Consider the following 25,516-nt stretch of genomic DNA (forward strand, 5'->3'; position numbering starts at 1 on the left):
GGTTTATCCCACCTGTGAAACTGACCTCCAGACTGATAGGGAAAGCTGCTGAAGCTTTAAAGGACAGAAGATGGTTTAGTCCACCCTTGCATTGGGATTTGTCTCTAAACGTACAGCAGCAAAAAAAATGTTAGCAGTTCGTTGGCAGTCTCCTCATTCTCACTCCCGAAATCATGAAGTAGTTGGTGCTACAACCCTGACTGTTATTTGGCAGACAGTCAATAATGTCTACATTTTATACCAAAGTTTGTCATCAATTAGCCGAGATAATGGACCACACAAAGCAGTGGCCGGATTCAGTGTAAATGTCATCACTACTTTAAGAGACTGGCTAAACTGCAGGTTGAATCACTGCAATGTTTACAAAACATTTGTTTATATGAACTTTGTGTAAGTTGCTGTTTTAATGAATGCAGTTCAGCAAACTCCAGCTGACACTGTAATCAAATTACATAACAACCAATTAAGTAAAAGCTCGAGCTTCTCTCAGCTGAACGGAGAGATCAGCTCTGCCTGCTGTGCAGCGATGGAGCTCCACATCGCTGCACTAAACAGACTGAACACAGAGGTATCAACCAGAGAAGTGAAGGTACCACTTGGGTCAGCAGATACTGTATGTGTGTGTGTGTGTGTGTGTGTGTGTGTGTGTTCTGTGCTGGATTGAACCCACTGGCCTCACTCCCCACAGGGCCACTGGGTAACAAATACAACACACACTTACACACAAACAGTTTCACACTGTGATCTTTATTATTTTCTTTACGTGATGTGTGTGTGTGTGTGTGTGTGTGTGTGTGTGTGTGAGAGAGAGAGAAAGAGAGAGAGAGAGAGAGAGAGAGAGAGAGGAGACTTTTGAAACAGAAAAAAACAAGGTTAGAATAAATTCACAGTAAATTGGCAGGTGGATATTTACACTCTCTGATACTTTATTTGAATGCAGTTTAAAAACACATGTTATGATGTTCCTTCTTTTAAGCTCTCATTCCTGTGATGTTTTCAGTTTTTGCTGGTGGCACAAGTTCTATTTCTGTCCACACCAAATACCTACTGTAATTCTTCTGTTTATTCCAAACAAACCAGAGATGTAAACTGCACAACTTCCTGCGGTTTAGGAGACTTTTCCCAGGGACAAGCTCCCTTACATCATACAAGAAAACCGTCGGAAAAAAACAAAGGTACAAACAGTCTTGAACTGGTTTAACGAACAGTAAATCACCACATTCCTATATAACCATATTCTGATGATTTCTATTATAATTCTTAAGATATTTTAAGAGTTAAACCAGCTATAAATAATGTTTTTATAATAATAAAAACAATGTGAACATGAAAAGGCGTTCATAGTGATAAGCCTACAGAGAACTACCACCTAAATCTGCAGCTTCCCTCGGCTTTACAAAGCTTTATAGTCAGTTTCAGCTCATTGTTCATCAGTCTGGCCCACAACTTGACTGTTTTGCTTCACTCTCACCTCTCTTATTGTGTTGTTTTCAGAGAAAGAGATGTAAAAAGCCACAAAGCAGCAACCTCCAGGACTGAAAAATGAAGACAACTGCCAAAAACTGCAATTCCTCTCATGGCCACTTGAGGCTGGTTCCAAAAGCGAGTCAAACCCCACAGACTCCATGTTAAAATGCCCAACTACAGCAGAAATAAACATGTTTACAGCCCAGTACAAAAACCCCTGTTTTGGTCTGTATAGCTAATTCATGACAACTGTATGGGGGTTTTGGACATCTAAAGACGTCCTGCTGAGCGTGCGTCTGTATTAAAAAACCCTCTAAGTCGGATCATCAGTTTGGTAAGGTACATTTGTTTTAATAGTTTTAAGCCACTGTGCTGGCAGAAATAAAATTAGAATTAGCATTATCACAGTTAACCATAGCTGTAAATACACAAACCAAGCTAGCAACTAGCATGAGGGTTAGCTCCACCTCTCTTGTCCTGAAACCAATGGGTGACTTCATGGGGGCTATATCCATTATCTTATACAGTCTGTGAAAGTCAGACACAGTTGGAGACTACTTGGTGAACTTAGTGGAGCATTTAGCAGCTGAAGGGACAGATATTTCCCCAGGAGTTGGTGGAGACCAAAAACAGAGCTAAAAGAGAGGCAAGATGGACTCAGTGATCGTGTTGCTGCCAACACAGTCTCACTCCAAAGTCGTCGAAATTCTGTGGACAAATTGTGGACAAAAATCAGTTATTGCAGGTTGAAGAATAGCTGCCTTTCCTACCACACTTCTAAATGAAACATCTCTCCTTTCATTAGACCTTCACAAACCCAAAACACACTTTTGTATGCAGACTTAAACACATCTCCCCGCTCACGTTACAAAAAGACGCCACGTTTATACAGAACTTAATGTCCTAAACATGCGTTTTACATCCCCGTGTAGTTGAAATAGCTGAGCCTCAGGGGGCATTACAGCAAGAAAACATGTCCAACGATCTCTTACTATGGACCAAACAGAAGCACAAATCATAGACGCCAGATTCAGCTTGTTGTTTCAGGCAGGACAAGTCTCAGTGCAACCGTAAATAGAAGGAGGTGACCACACAAAGTGCAGCCGTGTCTTGTTGTACTGACAAATAAAAGTAAAAGAAGTTCTTATTTAAAGTGATTTATATAAGACTTAAATAAAATCAACATGTTTTTGCAGAAACAAGATTAGTCTCAGTGTAACTGAGAATCTAATTAGATCCTGTAAGTAACTTTCAAGCAGTAACTTTCCTGAACTGCATTAACAGCTGTAGGACCCTCTGGTACCATAAAGATTTGTAAAGTGCATCATTCCTTATCTTCTGCTGAATCCATCAAACTGTGGGAAGGGACATAGGAACATAGGGAAGCGTTCATATTTAACCTACAGGTTTGAAACCCAATCACGAGGGAAGCACCAGCTGTGTCCATTAACAGACTAATGAAACCATTTTCAATCCTTAAAAGTGAAATTTTAAGCAGCACTCTTAGTTAGCCAGCTCTGAGGCATTTTTGTTTGCCAGCAGCCATAAACACAAAGACGATAGTAACAGATCTCTTTCTCTCGAATATAATACACATAAAAACCAAGATTCTGTTACTGTATTGTGTATTTCTTGCCTCAAATGTCTTTAGGAACATGTTTCAATGCACTGTTAAACTGTAATGCTATAATTTGTGAACAGGAAGTGGGTGCCATACTGTTTCTGATGTGGCACAGTGCATTAAGCAAATGTCATGGCCCCTTTTACTCTGTTTTCTCTGGTTATGTAACACCAATATTAAAAGTATTTTCTGCGGTGTCTTTCTGCTGCGGAGACAGACGAGTTTTATAAAAAGACCGTCTTTCCAGCAATGAAATACTTCTTTAAAGGTCGACTCCATCTGCATTCGTTTCCACGTTATTCAAATGGAAACACTCACCCAGCCATTAAAATATAACAAAATGTATATATATGTTTGACCAATTGAAAAGTTTTCTAAAAATCCACCCTAAATCTATGCTTCTGCTGGGATCAGGATAAACAACACATATTCAGTTTGATCCAAATCAAAACCAAAACTGGATGATGCGATCTAATCCGACTTCAGAATCCTTTTCTTTTAGACAACCTACTTTCAAGATTTGACCCAATCTGATGTCCGAAATTACTTCTGAACATCTGGGCCCATGATTTAGCTGATCCTGTGACTTTTCATCAATGCCAACATGTTGCTGACATAAGTGGTTTTGATTGAAAATATTCATTTGGGAGTACCCAGTAGCTCAGTTGGTAAAGTGGGCGTCCCATGAACGACAGCAATGTCCTTGCCACAGCAGCCATGGGTTCCATTACAGCCAACAGCCCTTTGCTGCATGTCATCTCCTTCTCTTACCCTCTCACACTTAACCTGCCTTGTCCGATAAAGGCAAAAGCCCCAAAAATGTTCTTTAAAAAATTCATTTGTTGGAAAAATTGGAAAAAATGATCTTAACACCTGGCTCAAAGCACCGCTGTTGGCTCTTAGTTTTGGAATATCCACACTCTCTGCGCATGCTTGATCACTTAAATGTTTCTTTTCTAGGAAATTAAATAATAATACAAATCTGAATTTAATAACTGCATCATTTTATAATATAACTGTTAATATAGTTTATGTGATTCAGGCCTGTCTTTTTCAGAAGTGTGTGTGCATTTGTGTTGGATTCGGTTCTTTCTGATAACTCACAGCAGCATATCTAAACTTAACAACCGAACCAATCACTTCATTCCCCGTTGACTGATGTGATTCACAGAGAAGCGTTTTGAATCCACAGCCAGCGATTCATGTGAAGTATTAGATCATAAATCTGAATCCAGACTTCAGTTACTCCGACAATTACCACAAAAACAACAGCTTTTCTAAACTCTTTAAAGAACTTTTTTAAAGTAAAGTTAGTGTATCCTCTGCAGGGCGGAAAGCTCATTATGAGATCAATTGTGCAGTTGCACGTTGTGACAAATTCTCAGGAGGTTTTCTCAGTTCCTGGTGGAGTAGGTTTCCAACCAGCTTCTCTCTGAGCCTCCAAACTAACAGCTCATCTAGGTTTTATATGATACTGCTACAGCTTTTATTCCAATTTGCCTCCTGCTGGAAGCATCAGTAGACCGACAAATCAAATAAGATCAGAACTAAGATGAAGAGGTCAAACTACAGACAAACAGCTGATAATCCTAACATGTATTCTGATGCCATCACACACACCTGTACTGTACTAACACAACTGTATTAAACATCTTAAACTTGTTAACTACATAAAATACATTTCTTACAATATACTGAAGCAGAAAATGTAATCCACTGCATACACTCTGCTCAACGAAGACGTGTGTAAATAAAAAACGCTTCTTTTTAACCATATAGTGTGCATGCATCAACTTAATGGACAGAATAAATGTTGACATTGTACATTTTCTGCAAGGCAGGGATCTATTACATGTGTATATCATTATGTGGCAGATATGTCAAAACTTTCATTTCTTTATGTTTCAATGTGTGGTTAACGTGTAGTTAGGTTAAAGCACAAAAACCACTTGGTTATGGTTCATGTTTTGGCTTGAAATACCCAGTTGAAAAAGCAGTGATGTCTCGTTAAAGGGCAACTCCTTTTTGTGCCACTGTCCGAGGTGGAAACACAGCGGCAGGTCGCTAAAAACACGCACGTTTGGTGGCTAAAAAGCCGCTTAAAACATGGAGATGACTCGCTAAAAAACAACTGGTTTTGTTGTTTGTTGGTCTCAAGCAGTGGTCTGCAACTTGGCAACGTAGGTGTCACGCTATCCATCATCTCCCCCACTTTCCGATGACAAAGTGAGCTCAAATACGACGTCACTTTAGAAGCATTGATATGATATGTATGGAAAGTACAAATGTAAAGCATCCGTGGCACATTTTCTTCTGGCGACGTGGCTGCATACATACAGGGAAAGGAAGATGGACGATACAGTAACGATTGGAGAACAGTGTGTGCACGTGTGTGTGTTCGGTATGTTTAGGGCTCAGTTTAAGTGGTGTTGACAGCAGGGCTAATCGAGGGGAAGACCGTGGAGAGTTGGTATGATTACAAACCCAGAACTTCTCTCCTCCTCCTCTTCCTCTCTATTTCCTCCTCCTCATGTCGCTCACATGAGAGAGACATATTAGGGGAGAGGAAGACAGAGTAATGGAGAGACCTGCACAGACAGAGTGATGTCTCTTTATCTGTCTTTTTCTCCACAGAGACAGAGACAGAAACACACAGAGGCCAATGGGAGATGGATGAAGAGGGATGAAAAGCAGGGATTCCCTCTTTGTCTCCTCTCAGCTGTGAAAATAAAAAAGCTGTAGAAAGACTCAGATAGAGAGAGATAGATCATGAATGAACGTTTCTTCAGACTGAGACAGATAGAAAAGCGTGTTGAGAGACACACGGCATCCATATTGGATTTAGATCAGACTCTCTGTTGGGAAAAAGACAGCAGAGGATGTAAACAGACTCACATCTACTTTATAGTCGATTTATAACTTTGCTATCGTGATCGTCCTTACAGTCATTGTATTGATCCATTCTGTGTCAATCCAATTAGCAGAATAAATGTTGGTATTGTAAGCTCCTACAAATGGTGGCTACGGTTAAATTTGTACGTTATTATGCATCAAATACGTTGAAATTTTACGTTTCTACATTTGAATAACGCTGTGGTGAACGTGTGATTAGGTTTAGGCACAAAAATTACTTGATTATGGTTTGAAAATTGGCTTAAATGCCCAGTTTTGGTGGCATAATCCCACCTTGAAAACACATGTTGATATGTGTTCCCCCTACCTAAACCTCACCAAAACCCTCAGCCCTACCCCTAACCAACAATTGGGGCTCTACGCATGAATAAGGGGGAAACACGAACAGTGAGTACCAGCCCACTTCAAGCACTGGCCATGACCACTGGAAAGTCTTGGCCTGATACCACTTACAAATGCGCTTCAATTTCCACCAACTCTCTAAAGATGTACATAATTTTACTGTGACCGTGTGTCTATTAGCACCTATCTTTGTGAACTGTTTTTTGCAGTGTGGTTCATTTGCATTCAAAGTGGCCAATTTTGCAACAAATATCTGCCCAGGACTGTTTCCCTAATCACACTCCTGCCTGCTGCCACTAGATTTCTGACCATTACTGCCCACTCCTGCAGAGTGTGTTATTTATTCCCACCTATTACCCACCCGCAAACATTCTGACCACACATGCCCGCACAATAGATTATAATAGACTGAGTCTTCTCCGTCCTGCAGGGAAAACACATCATTTTACTGTGGTATTAATAAAGATATGTATACCTGTTGGTATTGAGTTGCAAAATAACATTAAAATTAAATTCATAATTACAGTTATTCTGGTGTCTCTGGGACTCAGTGTTATAATTAATATTAACTCTAATATTCCTGAGATATTCCTCCAAACCTCTGACTTTTGTATTTTGATATCCTGCTTTTATCTTCTTTTCCACTTCATTTGTTGACATCTCCATCTTTATTTTAATTTATCCTGGACCCCCACGATTTTTTTGACCGTTCTCTCCTACCTGCAACAAATATAAAACAGTCTGTTCCTGCGAGATCTGTGTACTGCTGGATCCAAAGGAGTCTTCTACACAGAAGCACTCAGAGGTTATCTCCTTGGCATCTGGTTAGGGGTGCATTTCACCCGTCACGAGTGCTTTGACCCAGCATACATTGGTCATACAGTGACATTGTGTCCCTGGCCAAAAACTGGATGCCAAAAACTGCAGCGCAGTTTTGAGGCAGTTGGCCAGATGGTGACGTTGAGATGATATTCCTTTCTCATCGTTTTAAGCCTGTGGTGTTTGTAAGAGCCAAAAGTTTTTATCCAAACTGTCTTTGGTCATCCTTGGCAGAAACAGCCTTCAGGACCTTTGCCAGAAAGTCAGGTGACGAAGTATAAAGAGCGACAAAGTCCATATGAATAGCAAGTTGAGGTAGATGAATGGTTAAAGCACAGGACTTTCATCCAGGAGATCTGCGTTTGAGGGGGTTAACCTCAGTTTATCATTTGGTATTATAAATGTTGTATTTGGTCGTAGCGAAGACACTCAGGAACGACGTCCTGCTGACAGCCAGATGACATGGAAATCGACGCAACTCTCATTTTGAAACCAGTTTTGAACCATAATGGGATGTCTTCACTAGATGTTCAAACAACGGGCATTCAACGTCTCAATGTTTGCTGGGGAAATTTACATGGTTTTCTTTTTGTTGTAATTGTACAAGTTTTTTCAACGACAAAAACCAACCAATTATCTTTACTATTTCAGTGTGTTTCGTGAAGATGAAGTGACGCCACCAGGATCTGAGCCCCGACAACGTCACAGCTTCCATCAGACCAAAAACAACACAAAAGTAAGAACCTTATTTCTGGCTGGTTTCCTGTGAACCTCTAAGAGCAGAGTCAGTGTTGGGGGACAGTGATTTTCTAACACTCCTGATAACACTACTCTTCAGTTCAAAATGAATCTCTGTGTGTCTGGAGGCTTCTGCTCTGATGAAAGTTGTTCCTGATAAACAGCCTGGATTTTAAGTGTAATCCACATCTGGACGATGATCCGAAGTTATCATGGACAAATCGCTCACATAACTCCACACTCTGCTGTTTATTGATGAATATAATCAGATAAGGATTATGTTCATCACCTTGCCAGTGCACACAGATGTGGACAGTCGCTGTGTTTGTGTGTGCCGGCAGATGTTTTTCATCTTTTGTAGAGGATGAATGTGTACGTGAACATCCAAGTGTTTGTGCAGGGTTGTGTGTGTGTGTGTGTGTGTGTGTGTGTGTGTGTGTGTTGGAAACTACAGATGTTTGTATCTTCTGAGGACTTCAGAGAAGCCAGGCATGTGTGTTGTGCGAGTGTGTGTGAGAGAAGAGCCCAGATGTTTGTATCTCCTCAGGAAAATAGAGATGTACACTGTGTGTGAAGAGTTTATGTCAATAGATTTATGAGATTAAGTTACTTTAGAGTCTTTTAATCTTTGCTCTGGCTCGGGCCTAAACACACAGGAACCCTGGATATCACGACGTAACACTACACACAGCAGGGGGACAAGGTGGATGAAGGTGGACGACAGGCGAGGAGAGAGGAGAGAAGGGGGTCTGCAGAGTGAGTTAAAACTGAGAGGTGGATGTAAACAGAGCCAGAAGAGGAAAAAAAGGATGGAGAAAGAGAGGCAGAGATAAAGAAATCTGAGACAATGGGGGGGAAAAAAGGAGAGATGTGAAAAATGGCCTGCTGAAAGGGGAAGCCAGAGAAATGACAACTGCAGAGGAGGACAGCTCGTCTCACACATTCCTTCTCTGCTCTCCTTTAACCTACTTTTTTTTTTTTTTTTTTTACATTATTTCCTGTGGAAGAACTGAGTGCTGTCTGTCCTCCTGTGTCCTCTCTTTAACTTTCACTGTATTTACATGTCGTTTACATGCAGCTACAGTTGTAAATATACATTTTGGATGCCTTTGCCTAATGTTATTAACCCCTTTAATTAATTCAAATAACTAAGAAGTTTTCAGTGTTATTTTATTTGTATAATTGGGTCAGTTGTAATTCATTACGTCTGCATGAACCTCTTCCATTCCCCCTCCCAAACATACACCCATTTTTGTCTTTTTTAGGAGGAACAGGGGAACTTAAGGGGAGCAAGTAGGTTAGGTCAAATGGTTTTTCTAGTCATGAATATGCAATGAACAATTTTTGGTTGGGCACCTGTGTAGGGGCTTAAAACTTTATGATGTAAGATATGGTGGCCATTCCCTCATGCTCAATTATGTCTCATAGGTTGTTGCAGCAATTTTTGGGTTGAAAGTATTTATCACACAGATGTGGTGCTAAATCTAAGCATTTCTCATCACTTGACAGTTAACAAAAATGGTCAAAAATCCCTCCAAACTACCACATTAACATAAAATACATGCTGTGATTTCGTATCAAAAATTTTTGATATTTGTGGATTTCTATACAAACTGCATTTTTCAACGAGTGGATGGCAAACGCTTCTGTTCTGGAAACTGCTGAGAAGCCCTCTTATTGTCAATATACCTATGAAAGCCATCCATCCTCGACATGCTCAAGGTCTCTAGTTTGTGGCTGTAAAATTTCATGAGGCTGTGATTATCCTAGAGGTCACTATAGGTCATTTTACACAGCGTCCATCTCAAACAAATGGTCTCACTGCAATGAAATGACAACTATGGGGGCTAACATCATCACACATGAATAAAATTTGGCTCATTGAAGCCATAGGAGTCTCAGCTTTCCAGTCAAACCCAATTTATGAAACACCAAGAATGTCTGCCCCAGTATGCAGAAATATTCAAATACACCACTTTCCAAGTAGATGAAAATAACAGTTTTATACCACATGCTAGAAACCGCATGGGACAAAGGGATAAAGTGGGCATGTTTCTTAAGAGGAGACTCATGGGTAGTAATTAAACTTATTTTCATTCAGATATCTTGAGATGAGAGGTCAAGATACCTCTGTAAAAATAACCATGCCATGTTTCCTTTGCCAAAATTTAGCCTAACTTTGGCGTGTTATTCAACCCGTTAACGACAAGCTAGCATGACACGGGTGGGACCAATGAATTCCTAACATCATGTTAACACTGGACGCGGCAGTGCAATGATATGTCAATTGTCACACAGTCAACTGTCAACAATCGCACCGCCAATCGCACCAGAATGCCCACTTTATGCTAGCCCCATGCAGTTTCTCGCTTGCGTCTTGCAATGAAAATCGACCAGACGCTGAAACTATTCTTGCAAAGGCCATGGCACATCCTGTGTGAACAACCGATATGGTTAACATGGGTGCCAAAAGGAAATGGGTAATGCCCCCTGGAAACCCCTACCTGGCTTAGAATATTAGCAAACCACACCATCTTATGAACAGTAATGTCAGCCTTGAATTATTTTTCAATATTTTGTGCCCCCCGGGCACCCACTGGGGGCGCCATGGCCCCCTTAATATTTTCTGTTTTACCTCCTTTCTCTCCTCCTCTTTCTTCACCAAACTAAATTGAAACATTTTGACAGACAGACTGTTGAAAGCTGTTAACAGAATTGAGTTCTGTACTAATTGACTCACCTAAAACAATAATCAATTGGATGACCTGAAAACAAAAACCCTCAGCTGTGGGCGATGACACACAAAGTCAAAGTGTATCACACCAGACAGATGTGTTTTCACTATGCCAGCTTGGAGTTTAAATTACTGCTAAATATCACTTTTACTCTGTCAGGTGTGATTATATTTATGCTGCTATATCATTATTTCCCCTTCGTCCTCGACCTTTGACCCGCTGATTGTGCGAGTATGTCAGAAGTTGTGACGTACTGGTTCAAAACTTCACTTAGCCCCCCCCCTCTCCCTCCCACGGACCTTCCAGCATCACACTTGGCATTGAAGCATTCACATAACACTTGAACAGCTCAAGAAGGCAGATAAACACTAAAAGGCAGTGATGAAACATTAAACTGGATAAAGAAGGAAGAAAAAGATGATTGTCCACACCCTTGACTTTAGTGTTTATAGCCAACGCTTTGTCTTACAAAATGTGTTTATATACGAGTCAGCTCTGCCAAAAATGTATCAGGCAGATTTTCTTTCTTCCAGTCCGGAGGCCTGAACCATGAAGCAAGCTTAACTGACAATTTTTGGGTTACCTGACTTCATGGGGCCTGACATTAGTGGTCCCCAGTAACTGGTATTACGAAGCTGGTAATCACCTCTCTCAGTTAACTTTTCCAATCTGGCTTCGAGATGTTAATTACAAGCAACACTTTGAAGGACTGTGAATGAAGAACTAGATTAAAAATTAGATGAAAGTGTGATACCAGCAGAAAAATGTGGTGAAAGCAGCAGCAAAAAGTGATTAAGCAGGGTGAAATATTGAAATAACTGAAATAGAATAAGAGGCTGTAGAAGCACAGAATTACAAGTAAAGCTATAATAAGTGTTTTCTGTTTTTTGGCGAAGCCTGATAGTTTATGGGTCTTGTCAATGACAGTGGATTGGCTCTGTAACCTTAGAAGTGACCCTTGCCCTTCCTGTCAACATAGGCCCTCATTGGCTATTGTAGGCTGTGGGAAGGACATGGAAGCTCTGATTGGCTCAAGAGAGGTGTCAATCAAAAGGTCAGAGTTCAGCCACTATTTCGATATCCAAACAGTGGTCATATTTACATGCAAACAGGAGTTATTGCTTACAATAAGAGGAGAAATGTGAACATGTGAAAATGGTATGGTAGTTTGTGGGTATCTACGGATTTAATAAGGTGTTTGGACAAAATACTTCACTGGATTTAGATCATGTGGACTTTTGGGGAATATAATCAATCTGTGGATTATCATATGGCATAATAGGTGAGTTACACGTTTGTTGTACGTCTGACAGAGGCGTTTATTGAACCAGCTGTGGTGGTTGTATCTTAAAATGATCCGCATCAATCAAAATGCAAGGAGTGTAGCTTTTTAACTATAGGTTTAAGAGGTTGGATTATTGATCTCATAAAAGACAGCAGAGTGTTTTTCAAATTATCATAATAAAGTTACTCCAAGCTGAGCAGTGATGGAAGATGTAAAGCACTGATAATGTCTGGAATCTCTTCAGGAAAGAAGGAAACGTATTAATCTTGATTACATATTTAGTGTTGTGCAATATCCCTCCGTTTTGTAGAAGCTCTCTTTTAAAACCAGACCGGAAATATAAAGTCTAGAACAGAAGAATGATTCTACTGAATGTATACAAGTACTGGCTTAGATTTGTTTATCTTAAAGTGTTCGGAGACCTTGATGGCGACTGAAAAGACTTTGTAAAGAATAAACAAAAGCTGCAGATCAGTGAGAATATATCTGCTGGTTTCATTTATACAATACATGTAGGAAACATTAAAACCATAGCTACTATTTTAGGATGGCCATGTCTCCGTGTGTGTGCATGTTTCAGGCAAGAACAGCATAGTTCTTCACCCTGGGGGGACATGAGTCATCTGTGACCTCTGACCCCTACAAAACTAGCCAATCATGTTTCAGCTGGCAGTGAGCCAGAGGTGACGACTGAGCGCCAGAGATGATCTGAAACTGAACAAAAAAAACTAAAGAATGACAAATATTTGAATTTAAGAGGCGGTAATTTAAAGTTTCTTCTTCTCTCTTTCACACACACTCACACACTCTCTCTCTTGTCTCATGGAGAATCTCTTTGATCCAAGGATTTATGGCACCATAGAGAAAGAGAGATTTGTTCGTTTGCTGCTCTTAATACGATAAAAGATGTTTTATGGATTCTGTTTACTTGGAAATTGGGCAAAGTCTCTGAGGAGCATTCAAAGTAATTTAAAAGCTGTCTTCTAATGATCACAGATGATCTGTGTGCCAGAGAAGGAGAGAAAGGAGGGGAAGAGACAGAGACATAAAAACAGGAATAAGTAGAGAAAGAAAAGGATAGAGACGCAAACCACAAACAAGAGGGACAGATGGGAACATACGATAACAAAAAACATATTTCCACTAAATGGAGAGATGCAAGAGGGATGAGTGGGGGGGCTACAAGAGGGGAACAAGACCTCCAGAAACACACACACAGTAGGACCCAAGAGACTGAAGATGTACATACAGAACGTTCCTCGTCTTGGTTTTGATGTGTTTCGTTGAACGCAAACAGAGAGTAAAGCTATTTTCCATATGGTCAGGTTAACCACAAACACAGAGGCTTCTGCAGTGCTCGCTGTGTGTAATACAATGATGCTTTGTCTTTATATCATCTTGGAATTAAAAGACGACAACAGCTGTGATTATCTGTTAGCATGCTGGATCAATTCAACTATTTCAAATCCTTCTTAATAAGAAACCATTGTAGTAGTTAAACTATCAGGTGTCTTGCATCAATCTGAGATTTCATGATGGCTTTACAGAGAACATGAGCGGAATGTGCTCTTTGTGCGTAATATGTTTTTTATCCCAAAGTGCTGTTCAAAGCTGCAATGTGTAAAATATGACCATAATTTTAGTCTAAAGCATTCAAAATATGAACTAACATTATCAACAGAATGTGAAAAGGTCGCAGTTTTGACTTCATGTCAAAGACATTTATCTATCGGGTACATAGACATCTACCGAGCTGAGCATGCAAACCAGCTAGCCCAGCCCGTCCTATCCTGTAATACCACTTAGACCTCAAGAGGTGATAGTGAGTCACTGTGGTGACCAGTCTGCCCTCAGTCCAACAAGAGAGGACGGAGAAGTACAGCTGCCCCAAGGGTACAGTGTTCCAGGGATGACGTTTTTTGTAGGCCAACAGAGAAGTCAGTGTCGCCCTGGTTCCCTCATCGAAAAGCCTACAGGATTTTTCAATTGAACTTTCGATTATTGAAAAAAAATAGGCTCTGTGGCAAACAAACGTTTATGGTACTAGCGTGTTTTGTTCAGTGAGATAGTGTTAACATTAGGCTATAAATGAACTACACCAAGGTCGTACGAAAATCCAGTAAATGGCATAGTAAACCCTTGTAACTTTTATTTTTTAACGCGTAACTTTCTGTAATACAAAAGATGGCTGAAGCTCTTGGCAAGCCACCTTTATCAGCATCCCAACCAGCTGTTGTACTTGGGTCCTGTTGTATTAACGGACCCAAAACCAGGATGGAGGGCAGTGAAAATGTGACTGTGGTTACCTCTTATTTATATCTGTTTTCTATTTAGTCTCTCTTTGAAACTGAGTGCTAACTAATTTTGAACAATGTTTGTGTGCTGCTTAGATGCAGACTGATGGCACTTTGTGGCAGCCATCATTGCATCACCGCCAGCAAAGGGGCAAAAATTAGCATGTCCACCTGGGTGTCATATTTCCATCACTGCCAATCGAACAGGAGCTACAGCCGACAAATACTCATGACTACAGCGGAGTGATTTGACCCGGGAGTGAAAGCCAGTTGCAACCTTTCCCAGTTAATACAAAAGCCAGATGTTAGCGGGTATTAGTTGTTTTTTTTCCTCCAGTGGGAAAGGGACTTCAGTACCAGTAGTTTTTGTATGAGGTTCATTGATTTCCCAGGATCTACCAGGCTTCTGGGGGTCTGAATCTGCCATCGCTTACAAACCTGATTGTTTGATGGATCCGGCCTCACTGCAACTGAGCGAAGGAACTGATCATTACAGTCAAAAACAGGCAAACGTTGAAGTGGAGGCTAATTACGCCGAGCTGAAGGAGAGTGATTACCAATGAAACCACATTTTAACCCACTGTCACTCCACCACACCCAGAGAGGAGAAATCACTTCCTCATGTTGAAGTTTTACATGGACTGTGTGTGTGTGTGTGTAAACATTTAAGTGTTTGACGTGTGTCTGCTTGTGTGCAAATGTATGTACTTGTGTGTGTGTGACTGCCACCACAGACAATGCACAGGCCCACTGTGGGGGTCTGCTGCATGTTTACAGCCCTTTAGCTAGACCAGACACTCATGCATTCTCTCTCTCTCTCTCACTCACACACACACACACACACACACACACACACACACACACACACACACACACACACAGAGGCCCCAACCTCCCCACCTCCTCACCACATGGGACCCTGTAAATCACTTGCAGGTCAAGGATAATTTTTTAAGACCAGATCTCCCCCCAGCTTTCCTCCAGACACCCCACACAGCAGTCCATACACAAACACAAACACAAACACAAACACAAACACAAACACACACACACACACACACACACACACACACACACAGTTCATCCATCCTCACCCCTAAATTCATCATCACTCAAGGAATGTTCCTCCTTCCTTTCTCATGCCAGATATCATTTATTTTTTGTTCTGTACATCAGTAAAACTTGTAATTACAACATTTTCTTACAGTTTTTATCTCCATCACGTGTTCTCAGTTGCTTTTACACGAGTGGTTCTCGGTGATTTTCAGTCACACCAGCTGCAGCCTGTGGCCTGCACACCTCTAGTCACACCTGGGGTCTGGGGTCTGTCTGAGTGAAAACAGCCTCATCTACAAGAAATCTCTTGAATTAATTCAGCAAAACTAAAAGTAAGTACAAAAAATTGAGAGAATTTGACTTAAAAAATACGATGACAGGAAGCAGAAAGCACGAGAGATGGCGTATGTACTCAGATCAATAGTCCTGGATTCAAGTTTTAAGAAAAATATGATCAGTAAGTATCAGTATAAAAATATACTTAAGGTGCCAAAAGTAAAAGTACTCATTAGGCAGATTGGTCCACTTCAGCATCATTTATGATTTATTATAACTATATTATTGGATTACACAGTCACTACTGATGCATTAATGTGTTCATCAGTAAAATGTTGCAGTGAATAAAGGTCTAGCTCATTTTAATTACTTAATATACTGATGGGTAGCTTCTGACTTTGCCCCGCGGATCAATAAAGACACATCTTAATCTAGAATAATACATCAGAATTTATTTGTTGATGTATAATATATGTTTAACCTGTAATTTATTCTCTTGCTGGCTCTTCGGCTGGTGCTTGAACTACAGATTGTATTTCCGGAAGAGAGAGTGAGTCTCGCACTTGTCTGTTTCACTCCCTCAAACGCAGACCAAAACTGAGATCAAATGGTGAAACTACGCAGTGCTGGTCAGATATGAACCAAGACTCTGTCACTGCGTTGCCTATTTCTTGTCACTGTTAATACAAATCATTAGTTACCAGCCGGCTGCCATACTGTTTTCGGGTGGGAAACCTGCATTATGTCACCCACCAGCAGGTGCGGTTATTGGTCCGGAGTGGCACAATACACTCTGGTAGTTGTGGGTTCTCTACTTGTTGAGCAAAAGTAAATGCCCCAGTCCTTTTTCTCTGTTTTTTCTGGTCGTATAGCACCAATGTCAAACATATTTGCTTCCTTTTACAGCATAGACAGCTCCATTTTATGAAAAGCACATCGTTCCAGCAGTGAAATACTTCTTCTTGTATAGTAATTGAGTAAATGTACATAGTTACCTCTGATTAAAACATGTATTGGTCACCGTAGCTTTTAAGTTAAGCAGGTTTAGTTCCTTTATTTGAATCATGTCGAGACAAATACTGAAGAGCTCCAGAAATGTTTTTTTAATGAACAATCTGAGACTTTCTGTGCAATATTTGCAGCTATGAAGAAGACTCTGTGTCCGTTATGCCATCTTCCTCACATATTCCTCTTTCTCCCTGCAGTCAGATATAACTTCTCACTCTGTTTCTGCTCTATTTCTCTTTTTCCTGTCGTCTGTCTCCCAGTGTAAACAGTGGAGACTCTTAAACACTGTTAACACATTGTTTTCCATACATGTTCAGGACTGATGTGGCACCTTTGCGGTGCAACTATACATACTATTTATCATCTGGTTTATAATATTACTCTTCTGTGTTGTCATTTTATCATTTTTATTATTACCATGACATCCAAACTATTATTCTTTTTACTGTCTTGTTTGTTCCATTTAGAGTCTTACGTTTAAGATTTCACTTAAGTAAAAGTACAAAAGTATTAACAGCAAAATATACTTAAAGTTTTAAAGTAAAAATACTTGGTGGACAGAATGGTCCTTCTCAGAGACATCATCATATACACCCATCAGCCAAAACATTAAAAACCACTGGCTGGTGAAGTGAGTAACATTTTCTACTGGGAATCCTTGGGTCCTGGTATTCATGTGGATGCCACTTGGTGCGCTCCGCCCACCCAAACACAGTCGCAGACCAAACACCCCCATCATGCCAACGTCACTCCCCGATGATAGCGCCTACCCCCAGCAGGACAGTGCATCATCCCACACAAAAACTTTTCAAGAATGGCCCAATGCTCATGACAAAGAGCTCACAGCATCAACCTGGCCTCCAAAGTCCCCAGATCCTAATCCAATGGAGAATCCATGGGGTGTTTTCGTACCCCAGACACAAGTCTAAACAGGACCTCTGGGAGTGTCCTGTGGTGTCTGGCACCGGGGTGTTGGCAGTGAATGCTTTGGGTCCCCTGGGTTGCAAGGCGGGATGCTGGCATGTCCCACTGATGCTCGATCAGATTGGGAACTGGGAAATTTGGAGGGCAGATCAACGCCTTAAGCTCTCTGTCTCGTCCCTTGGGGCATCTCTGAGCAGTTTTTCTGGTGTGGCATGGGTAACTCAGTAGTCAGATTAATGTAGTGAAGTAAAGAGTACAATATTTCCCCCTGAAATGTAGAAGAGCAGATTTATAAAGTAGCATAAAATGAAAAAGCTGCATTTAAAGCAGATTCTTTCTGCAGATTCAAACATTCAGATGTTTGTTAGAGCATGCAGCTACTATGACAACATTGATTTCGGCGCTGACAGTAAAAAATGACAACTGAATGATTTGACTGACTGAAACAGCTGCAGATTGAAGCTTCTTTGTTGAGTTGACATATTGAAAAATGTTGCTGTTACCAGAGAGTGTAACTGAGAGGGCAGGTGGAGATGGATGTATATCTGTGTCAGCAGAAATAGACTTAATGCTTATTTGATAGTGGGATGTGTTTCAGATTCTCCTCATGGTTTGTTCCAGCTGGTTTATGTGGTGTTCAGCCTGGAGTGAACTCTGTTATTCTGCTGCTCTGAGCTGAACATCACTGAGCTGATTCCTCCAACTCTGACATTTCCTAAAGTCTGTACTCAGCATTAGTAAAGCAGGAAGGTTTAAATTAAGAAATGCCAGATTTTAGATTTTAAAACCAGTTCACAGCAACAGATAATGTAACAGCAAACAAGTCTGTGTGTTAGAGGTGGATAGATGTCATTATCTCTCTCTGTTCAACCAACAAAATTATCTGTGCATCAGCATTTCCCACTGCAAGCGAACTGCACCAGGGTTTACTTGCAAGTGAAGAGACCCCCCAATTTTCAAGCAGACCAGGGTTTGCTCGTTTGGTCCGTACCAGACTTCGAAAGAGCGTCCACACCACTCCACACGAACATAACTATCCGTGGAAGCGGACCGGGGTTTGTTTAAAGCAGACCAAATGGCGATGTGTGAATGCGCACTAACTCTACTATGTCCCCTCTCGGCATCCCAAAAAACACATGAACTTTCAAGTAAACAAACACAGCATTTACTAATGTAATGAGTTGGATTTCACACTGTGACTCTGTGGACACAGGTTGCTGATGTAGACTACTTTTTAATTTGCCATAATGTTGTCATATGACAAATGCTGGCCGGCAAACCGGCAAAACCAGAAATCAACCCAACTCTATATGTCATTAGTGTTTTTATAAACCAAAGCCTTGGACAAATTAAAATTTTTACCTGATGACAGAGTTAAATAAAAAGTCAGTAGATCAACAAAGTTAGGGCCCGACCGATATGGATTTTTTTGGGGCCGATGCCGATTCCGATATTATGAAAAAAAAAAATAAAAATCCGATAACCGATATATTGGCCGATTAAATTTTTACATTTTTCAATTTAAAAAAACCCAAAATACCTGCTTTTGATGGCTTAAATATAGTTCAAACACTTGTTACAAAGATATAAATTGAAGGAAGAACATTTTACTATTTTCAAATACTTTTACTATCAGAAATTGTGTGGAACAAGCAGCATATGAACAATTTGAATACAAAATAAATCAAAAATATGATGTCAAAAAGGCAGTAAACCTCTGGCAAATAAAATAATCATGCAAAGTCTATATGAATTAAGACATTCACATGTATGTTCACAGTACCAGAGCTCTTATTATTGCCAATTTAACAGATTAGGTTATAGTGCAAAAAGTAACAGGGAAGGACACCATTTCTAAGTAAAACACCATATCCCCTGCATTTTATTAGTGATGAAAATATAAGTGTTAACATCGGCGCCAATCGGCCGGCCAATAAATCGGTCGGGCCCTAAACAAAGTCATTACACTTCATCCTGAGGTGGGACATGTGAAACAAATTTCACTGTCTGGCTGAGTGAAATCTAAATGGACGGGCATTTAACAGAATGATGACAGGACAAGGTTGAGGTTGACCATTAAAAGTACACTTAGCATTCAGAAGAATATTTCTGGCAGAGTGATTCAAAGAGGAGGAAAGCATCGCTCCACTGGACACAGCTTCCTCACCTAAAACAAGATTTAGAATTAATAGGCAGGAAATGGTAACATAGAAACACTGATTATCCTCTAAAAACAAAAGACACTTGACTTCCCCTACTGGGAGAGACGGTCGGTGTGTGTGTGTGTGTGTGTGTGTGTGTGTGTGTGTGTGTGTGTTGTACAGTATAAGCTAACTTTGGTTTGAAGCCATCAGACCTGGTTTCTCCATCCGTGTGTTATGTCTGGTTGCCTGGTGACTCTGTTGGTTCTGGCATCAGGACCAGAGTGTGTTTAATAATCTGGGTCAGGACTCAAACTGGGTTACCCTGAGCTACTTACACTGGCAGCACGTTTCTGCTCCTGCTGTTGGTTCAAATCCTGATCACTGGGGCAGATGACCTTCATCAAGGTTATTTCAGCTCCACACCAGGTTGGATTTTAACATGACGAAGACCTGCAGAATGCAGATGTTAAAATTAAACAAGCTAAGACAAAATAGAGGAGTAGGCCAGGAAAATAAAAAAAAAACCTCCATATTCATGATGTTTAACCGCACTTGGCTCAATAAGATGCTGAGTGATGACTTCTGGACAATGAATAATCTTTTTCCACATCAGATATATTTGTGAATTACTACAAAAGGCTTTAAAAGCTCATTTAGAAGAAAACAGCTGATGAGCATGCAAACAAAAAGAATAGTGATTTTTTGTTTTTAGCTGTAACCAAACTCAGCTTTCACAGGAACCACATGAAAGACTCTGAGCAGATGGTATCCAGACTGTGTGTGTGTGTGAGCACATTGTTTTTGTTTACTCACACACAGTATTTTTTTATTTTGTGCAGCATGTGTACCTGTGTATGAAAACTATACAGGATGGGGTTTATTTACAGTAAACCTCGCCTGCTCTTCGTCACTGACTGACCTTTTTAAACTTGTGCCACACTTTGATGTTTTTTTTTTCCTCACTGTCATAAATGAAAAGCTCCTGTGGTCACTTCCTTATAGAATAATCCTATTTAGTCTGAATCGTATTTCATGCAAATAAAGTTAAAGACGCAGCTGACCACAACGACAACCAACACTTTATTCAAAACTCCCTTGTTGTAATTATCCATCATGTGGAACAAAACATCTTTGGACATTGTTGTTTTGAACTTAAGCAGCTGTTTGAGTTCACATGCATTATCAGCTCAAGGCATGAGAAACTGAGGCGAGAGAACTTAAAAAGAAGTTGTAGATATTAAAAGGATACAAAGTCAGGCGATGACCAATGATTAATCCTAAGGGGAACATTGACGCCTGTGTTTAATTTCACAGAAATTCATTCAATGGTTGAGAAATTTCATGAGAAGCCAGGAAGGTGAACCTGCTAGTGGCGCTAGTAGAAAAGTCTGTGGATCTTTGGAGTCATCATCTGGTGGACACACTGTACAAAATAATGGACACAGCCACCGTGACATCACCCATTAGTTTGTGGGCTCCTATTTTGAAGCCTCTAGTTTGGCATTTTGGCCGTTGCCATCTTGGATTTTTGAAGCCAGAAGTGACCGTATTTGGATGAGAGGGTGGAGATTACCCAGGCCCCCAGGAAAGCCACTCAGCCTTGCAGCAAATTTATCCCAGTGGTCACTTGTTGTATTGCAGCGAAAAAATCCCCTGCAGCCCAAAAAGCATTTTCCCCGTAGGCCACCATTGTAAAAGAGAAGTCTGTAAAACTGTTGGCAGGAACACCTTGAACTGCGAAAAAAAAGTCTGAATTTTTGATCCATGGTGTTTTATATTTGTACAACTTTCCTCAAGCCGAGAAAAGCTATTTAAAAAATCCGTCACAATGTAACGTCTATTAGCCGAACGGGAACTTGCAGGTGGGACCTGCAGGAGACACACCTGTGCATCTTCAGTGGGCTGCATACTGCCTAAGTAAACCTTGAAGGTAGAAACTTTTTGTATGTGTATATGCTAGGCAACAACTCCATTGAAATAGATAGGCACCATCTTGGCGTCTGGTATCTAGTTATTATCAAAATCTATGACATAAGCTTTATGCTAGCTGTTAGCCTGATTAGCATAGAGCATTTACAGCTATGGTTAACTGTGATAATGTTAACTTTTGCCAGCAAAAACAGGCTTAAAACCAACAAAACAAAATGAAATCACTAAAAAAATATGTGACTACTTAGAGAGTCTTTTAGTACAACCAAACACTGGACAAGAGATTTTAAGATGATCAAAATGTTAGAATTAACTTTCATGAACTGAAAACACACTGAAACAGCGACCGCTAAGGCTACACATACACTCCGGGAATCTGGGGTTATGCTATGGTTACATTACCTTACCAACGCTGTTATTGTGATAGCAATTTGTCAATGGACAGCACCCACCTGTCACTAAAAGCAGCCATACCCTTAATAATGCGTAACTTTAAGTCATAACTGAATGTAAATGAGTAATATTAAAATTACCACCCCCCATACAGTCGTCATGAATGTTGTAATTAGCTATAGAGACCAAAATCAACTTTGTACCGGACTGTAAACAGATTTATTTCTGCTATAAAGTTGGGTATTTTAACTTGAGGGTCTATGGGGATTGATGTGCTTTTGAGCCAGCCTCAAGTGGCCATTCAAGGAACTGCAGTTTTTGGCACTTCCGTGTTGGCTCCATTTTTCATTTTTCCATTTTTCAGGTTTCTGCCTGAAGCCATGACTCTTTGGAATTATTTTTGTACCAATATTTGTTGTAGTTCTTGAGATATTTTACTAGATGCATGAAACTTTTTGGCCTGCTGTTTGCACTAAGAAAAAAATCAAGGGATCACCAAAGTCATTGGGTTTGATCCTCTGACGTTCACTGTCTTTATGAAATTTCACGTCAATTTGTCCCATAGTTGTTGAGCCAAAATGGTCAACACATTGACGAACAAACATTACCTTCCCCAGAGACATGCCACAGTATGACTAAATATCTGAACCTCTGCCATCTGAGCTACACAGCCTCCAGACTCATGACATCCATCTGTAGACCAGCATGTACACGTTTGTGTGTCTGCTTCAAGATGCCTGTTCTGTTTTTAAATGTGTCACAGAGATGTTGGTGCTCTGTTTCCTGTTATGGATTGTCTGAGAGTCTGTTAGGGTGGTCTTTTCCTTTTCAAGTGTCTGTGTGTGTTGTGAGTGGAAGAGGAAAAAGACAAAGCTGAAAACACAGGCTGCGACAAATGATAAAACAAAACACAACAATGCAGGTGATCTTGTATTCGTTCAACTTTTACACTCTAGGCTTCAGCTGTGAATCTTACCTTCCTAAATACCAAAATAAAGAGTAGGCAGTTTCCCGGAGAAGGGACTGGTGGCAGATGCTTTTAATATTGTGATGAGTTTTCTGGAAATCTTAAGACAGCCTTTCAGAATTGGTTTATGTTTGAAACTGCTGTTATGGGGACAAACAAGTTGTGAGTAATTTTATTGATTTTAAGTTTGGTTGAATTTCTCCTTCACGTCAAATTTATGTAAAGTTTGGTGGGTGTGTATAGGCGTGTGTGTTTGCGTGGTTGAGGTTCATTGGGATTGAATAGAGAAAGTAATTTGCAATATTTAAGAGGTGGGTGTGTTTTAATTAAAATCTTGTTCACTGTAATTATTTTCTCTCTCTCTCTCTCTCTCTCTCTCTCTCTCTCTCTCTCGCTCTCTCAGCAGGATGTCGGTGAAGCTGCGATTCGACTCTCCCTCAGACGGAGGTTTGGTCCACAGGAGTCGTTCCTTCACCGGGTTCAGCTCTCTGACTGGACGACGACGGTAAATGACATGATATTATAGCAAATGAGAATGCAGGTAATAATAACCAGTTTAGGCACCTTAAATTGTTTAAGTCTTGAAGAAATGACAAGCAGGAACAAATAGAGTCTCTGTCTTTGCGTCATCATATACAGACGGAGAACTGTATTCAGCCCAATTAATGCAAAAGACAGCCGGTGCCATCATAAAAACCAAATGATTAAGAGAGCAGATATGTATGATGCAGCAGACAATTCAGTTTAGTTGGACTTTAAAGGAATAGCTTGATATTCTGGGAAATGCGCTAATTAACTTTCTTGCAGAGAATTAATGGGTTCATTAGCGAGCTTTACAGGTACTGAGAGTCAGAATATGTGACTTCGACAGCTGGGAAACGGGGAAACAGCTAGCCTGGCTCTGTTATGCTAAGCTACGCTAACCAGTTGCTGTCTATAGCTTCAAATTTACCCCATAGACATGAGCGTGGTGTAAATCATCTCATCTGAGAAGCCTATGACTTGACTGGAAACAGCAGCTAGCAGCTAACTGTGCTGAATCCAAAACATAAGTGCTAACCATGGGCAGCGTTTCTGACAGAGCTAACGATGCTAACCGGGGGGAACTGGAGGACCACATCGTACTTACACAGCGTTAACTGCTGTATGAGTGCAGTGCAAAGTAGCAGCAATAAGCTAGCCAGTGTGATACACAAATCTATGCACACACAGCTGGACCAGTTTACCACAACAAACCACAGAGAAGCACAAAATACAAATATCTGGTGCGGCATCTGCAGTGATGTGGGCACTGCGCTGGACCATCGTGGTAAAGAAGGTGCTGAGCCAGAAGGCAAAGCTTTTGATTTACTGGTAAATCTACATCCCAATCCTCACCTATGAGCTCTGGGTAGTGACCGACAGAATGAGATCGCGGATACAAGCAGCTAAACTGAGTTTCCTCAGTGGGGTGTCTGGACTCAGCCTTAGAGATAGGGTAAGGAGCTTGCACATCCAGAGGGACCTCTGAGTAGAGCCACTGCTCCTTCGTGTCAAAAGGGGTCAGTTGAGGTGGTTCAGGGATCTGATTAGGATCCTCCTGGGCGCCTCCCGTGAGAGGTGTTCCGGGTACGTCCCACTGGTGGGAGGCACCAGGGTAGAACCAGAACATGCTGGAGGGATTATGTATCTCATCTGGCCTGGGAACGCCTTGGGGTGCCCACGAGGAGCTGGACAGCGTTGCCAGGGAGAGGGATGTTTGGGGTGCTTTGCTTGGCCTGCTGCCCCTGCGACCCCACCCCAGACAACCAGATGAAAATGAGTGGATGGGTAGATGGCTGGATAGTGGTTTGCTGCTCTATTAATGCTCTGAGTGTCGCACACAGAACCTTTAAATTAATTTCAAAACAAATCTTTTCGACGCTGTCTAAACCAACAAAACATTTTTTCCTGTTTGAGGTCAAAACCTCGATTTATTTTCATAACCGTCAGGATGAATGACAGGCAGCAGAACATAAACAGCTCAGTGAATTACAGTTAGACTGCAACCGATCACCACTCTGGAAGTTCTTTTTCATACTGTAGGACAATGAAAAGGAGAAAATAAAATCCCTTAAGATTTACAGCACTTGAAGTTAAACTGTCGTCTTGTCTGTGGGGGGAAATCCCATCACCCTCAGGCGAGCCTGCTCCTTGTTGATGGGCAGACTGTGAACGCACCACAGACGACAAGATGTTATTTCTGAATGAAGAAAGAACGAGTGAAAAACACACGGATGTCAACCGCCTGTCCCACGAGACAGAGACAGGGAACAAAATGTCATGTCAACAGCTGGAATGCACTTCCTGTGCGTTTTCCGTCTTACAATTACATGTACACATAAACACACTATATCTGTTAAACACAAACACACACTCTCTTCATTCCTGAGTGTCTCCACTGCGTTCCTGCCCTGACAGCATCACACAACGTGGTCTCCCATCATTCTTCATTATGGAGCCTTGATGGTGACACAACACGGGCCATAAACATGACACAGACGCACCACGCACACACACACGCTGGGACAACAACTATCACACAATATGATACACTTTTATAGCTGAGTCCATAATTACAGAGGAC

The 25,516-nt window shown here is 40.9% G+C and overlaps 1 protein-coding gene across 5 annotated transcripts in view; it reads left to right on the plus strand.

Annotated features, from left to right (window-relative positions):
• The window catches only part of ripor3 (RIPOR family member 3), a 79,838-nt gene that overhangs the window by 19,250 nt on the left and 35,072 nt on the right, over window positions 1–25,516 (plus strand). For 3 of the 5 annotated variants that reach the window (XM_049598590.1, XM_049598362.1, XM_049598282.1), the window contains 2 exons: window positions 7,814–7,898; window positions 23,315–23,416. In XM_049598590.1, coding sequence (XP_049454547.1) covers window positions 23,319–23,416 — 98 coding nt within the window. In that variant the 5' untranslated portion in view covers window positions 7,814–7,898; window positions 23,315–23,318. The remainder of the gene's footprint in view (window positions 1–7,813; window positions 7,899–23,314; window positions 23,417–25,516) is intronic. The other 2 variants (XM_049598525.1, XM_049598444.1) reach the window with 1 other exon arrangement.

Source organism: Epinephelus fuscoguttatus, linkage group LG1, assembly GCF_011397635.1.
Source record: "Epinephelus fuscoguttatus linkage group LG1, E.fuscoguttatus.final_Chr_v1".
Lineage (NCBI taxonomy): Eukaryota > Metazoa > Chordata > Actinopteri > Perciformes > Serranidae > Epinephelus > Epinephelus fuscoguttatus.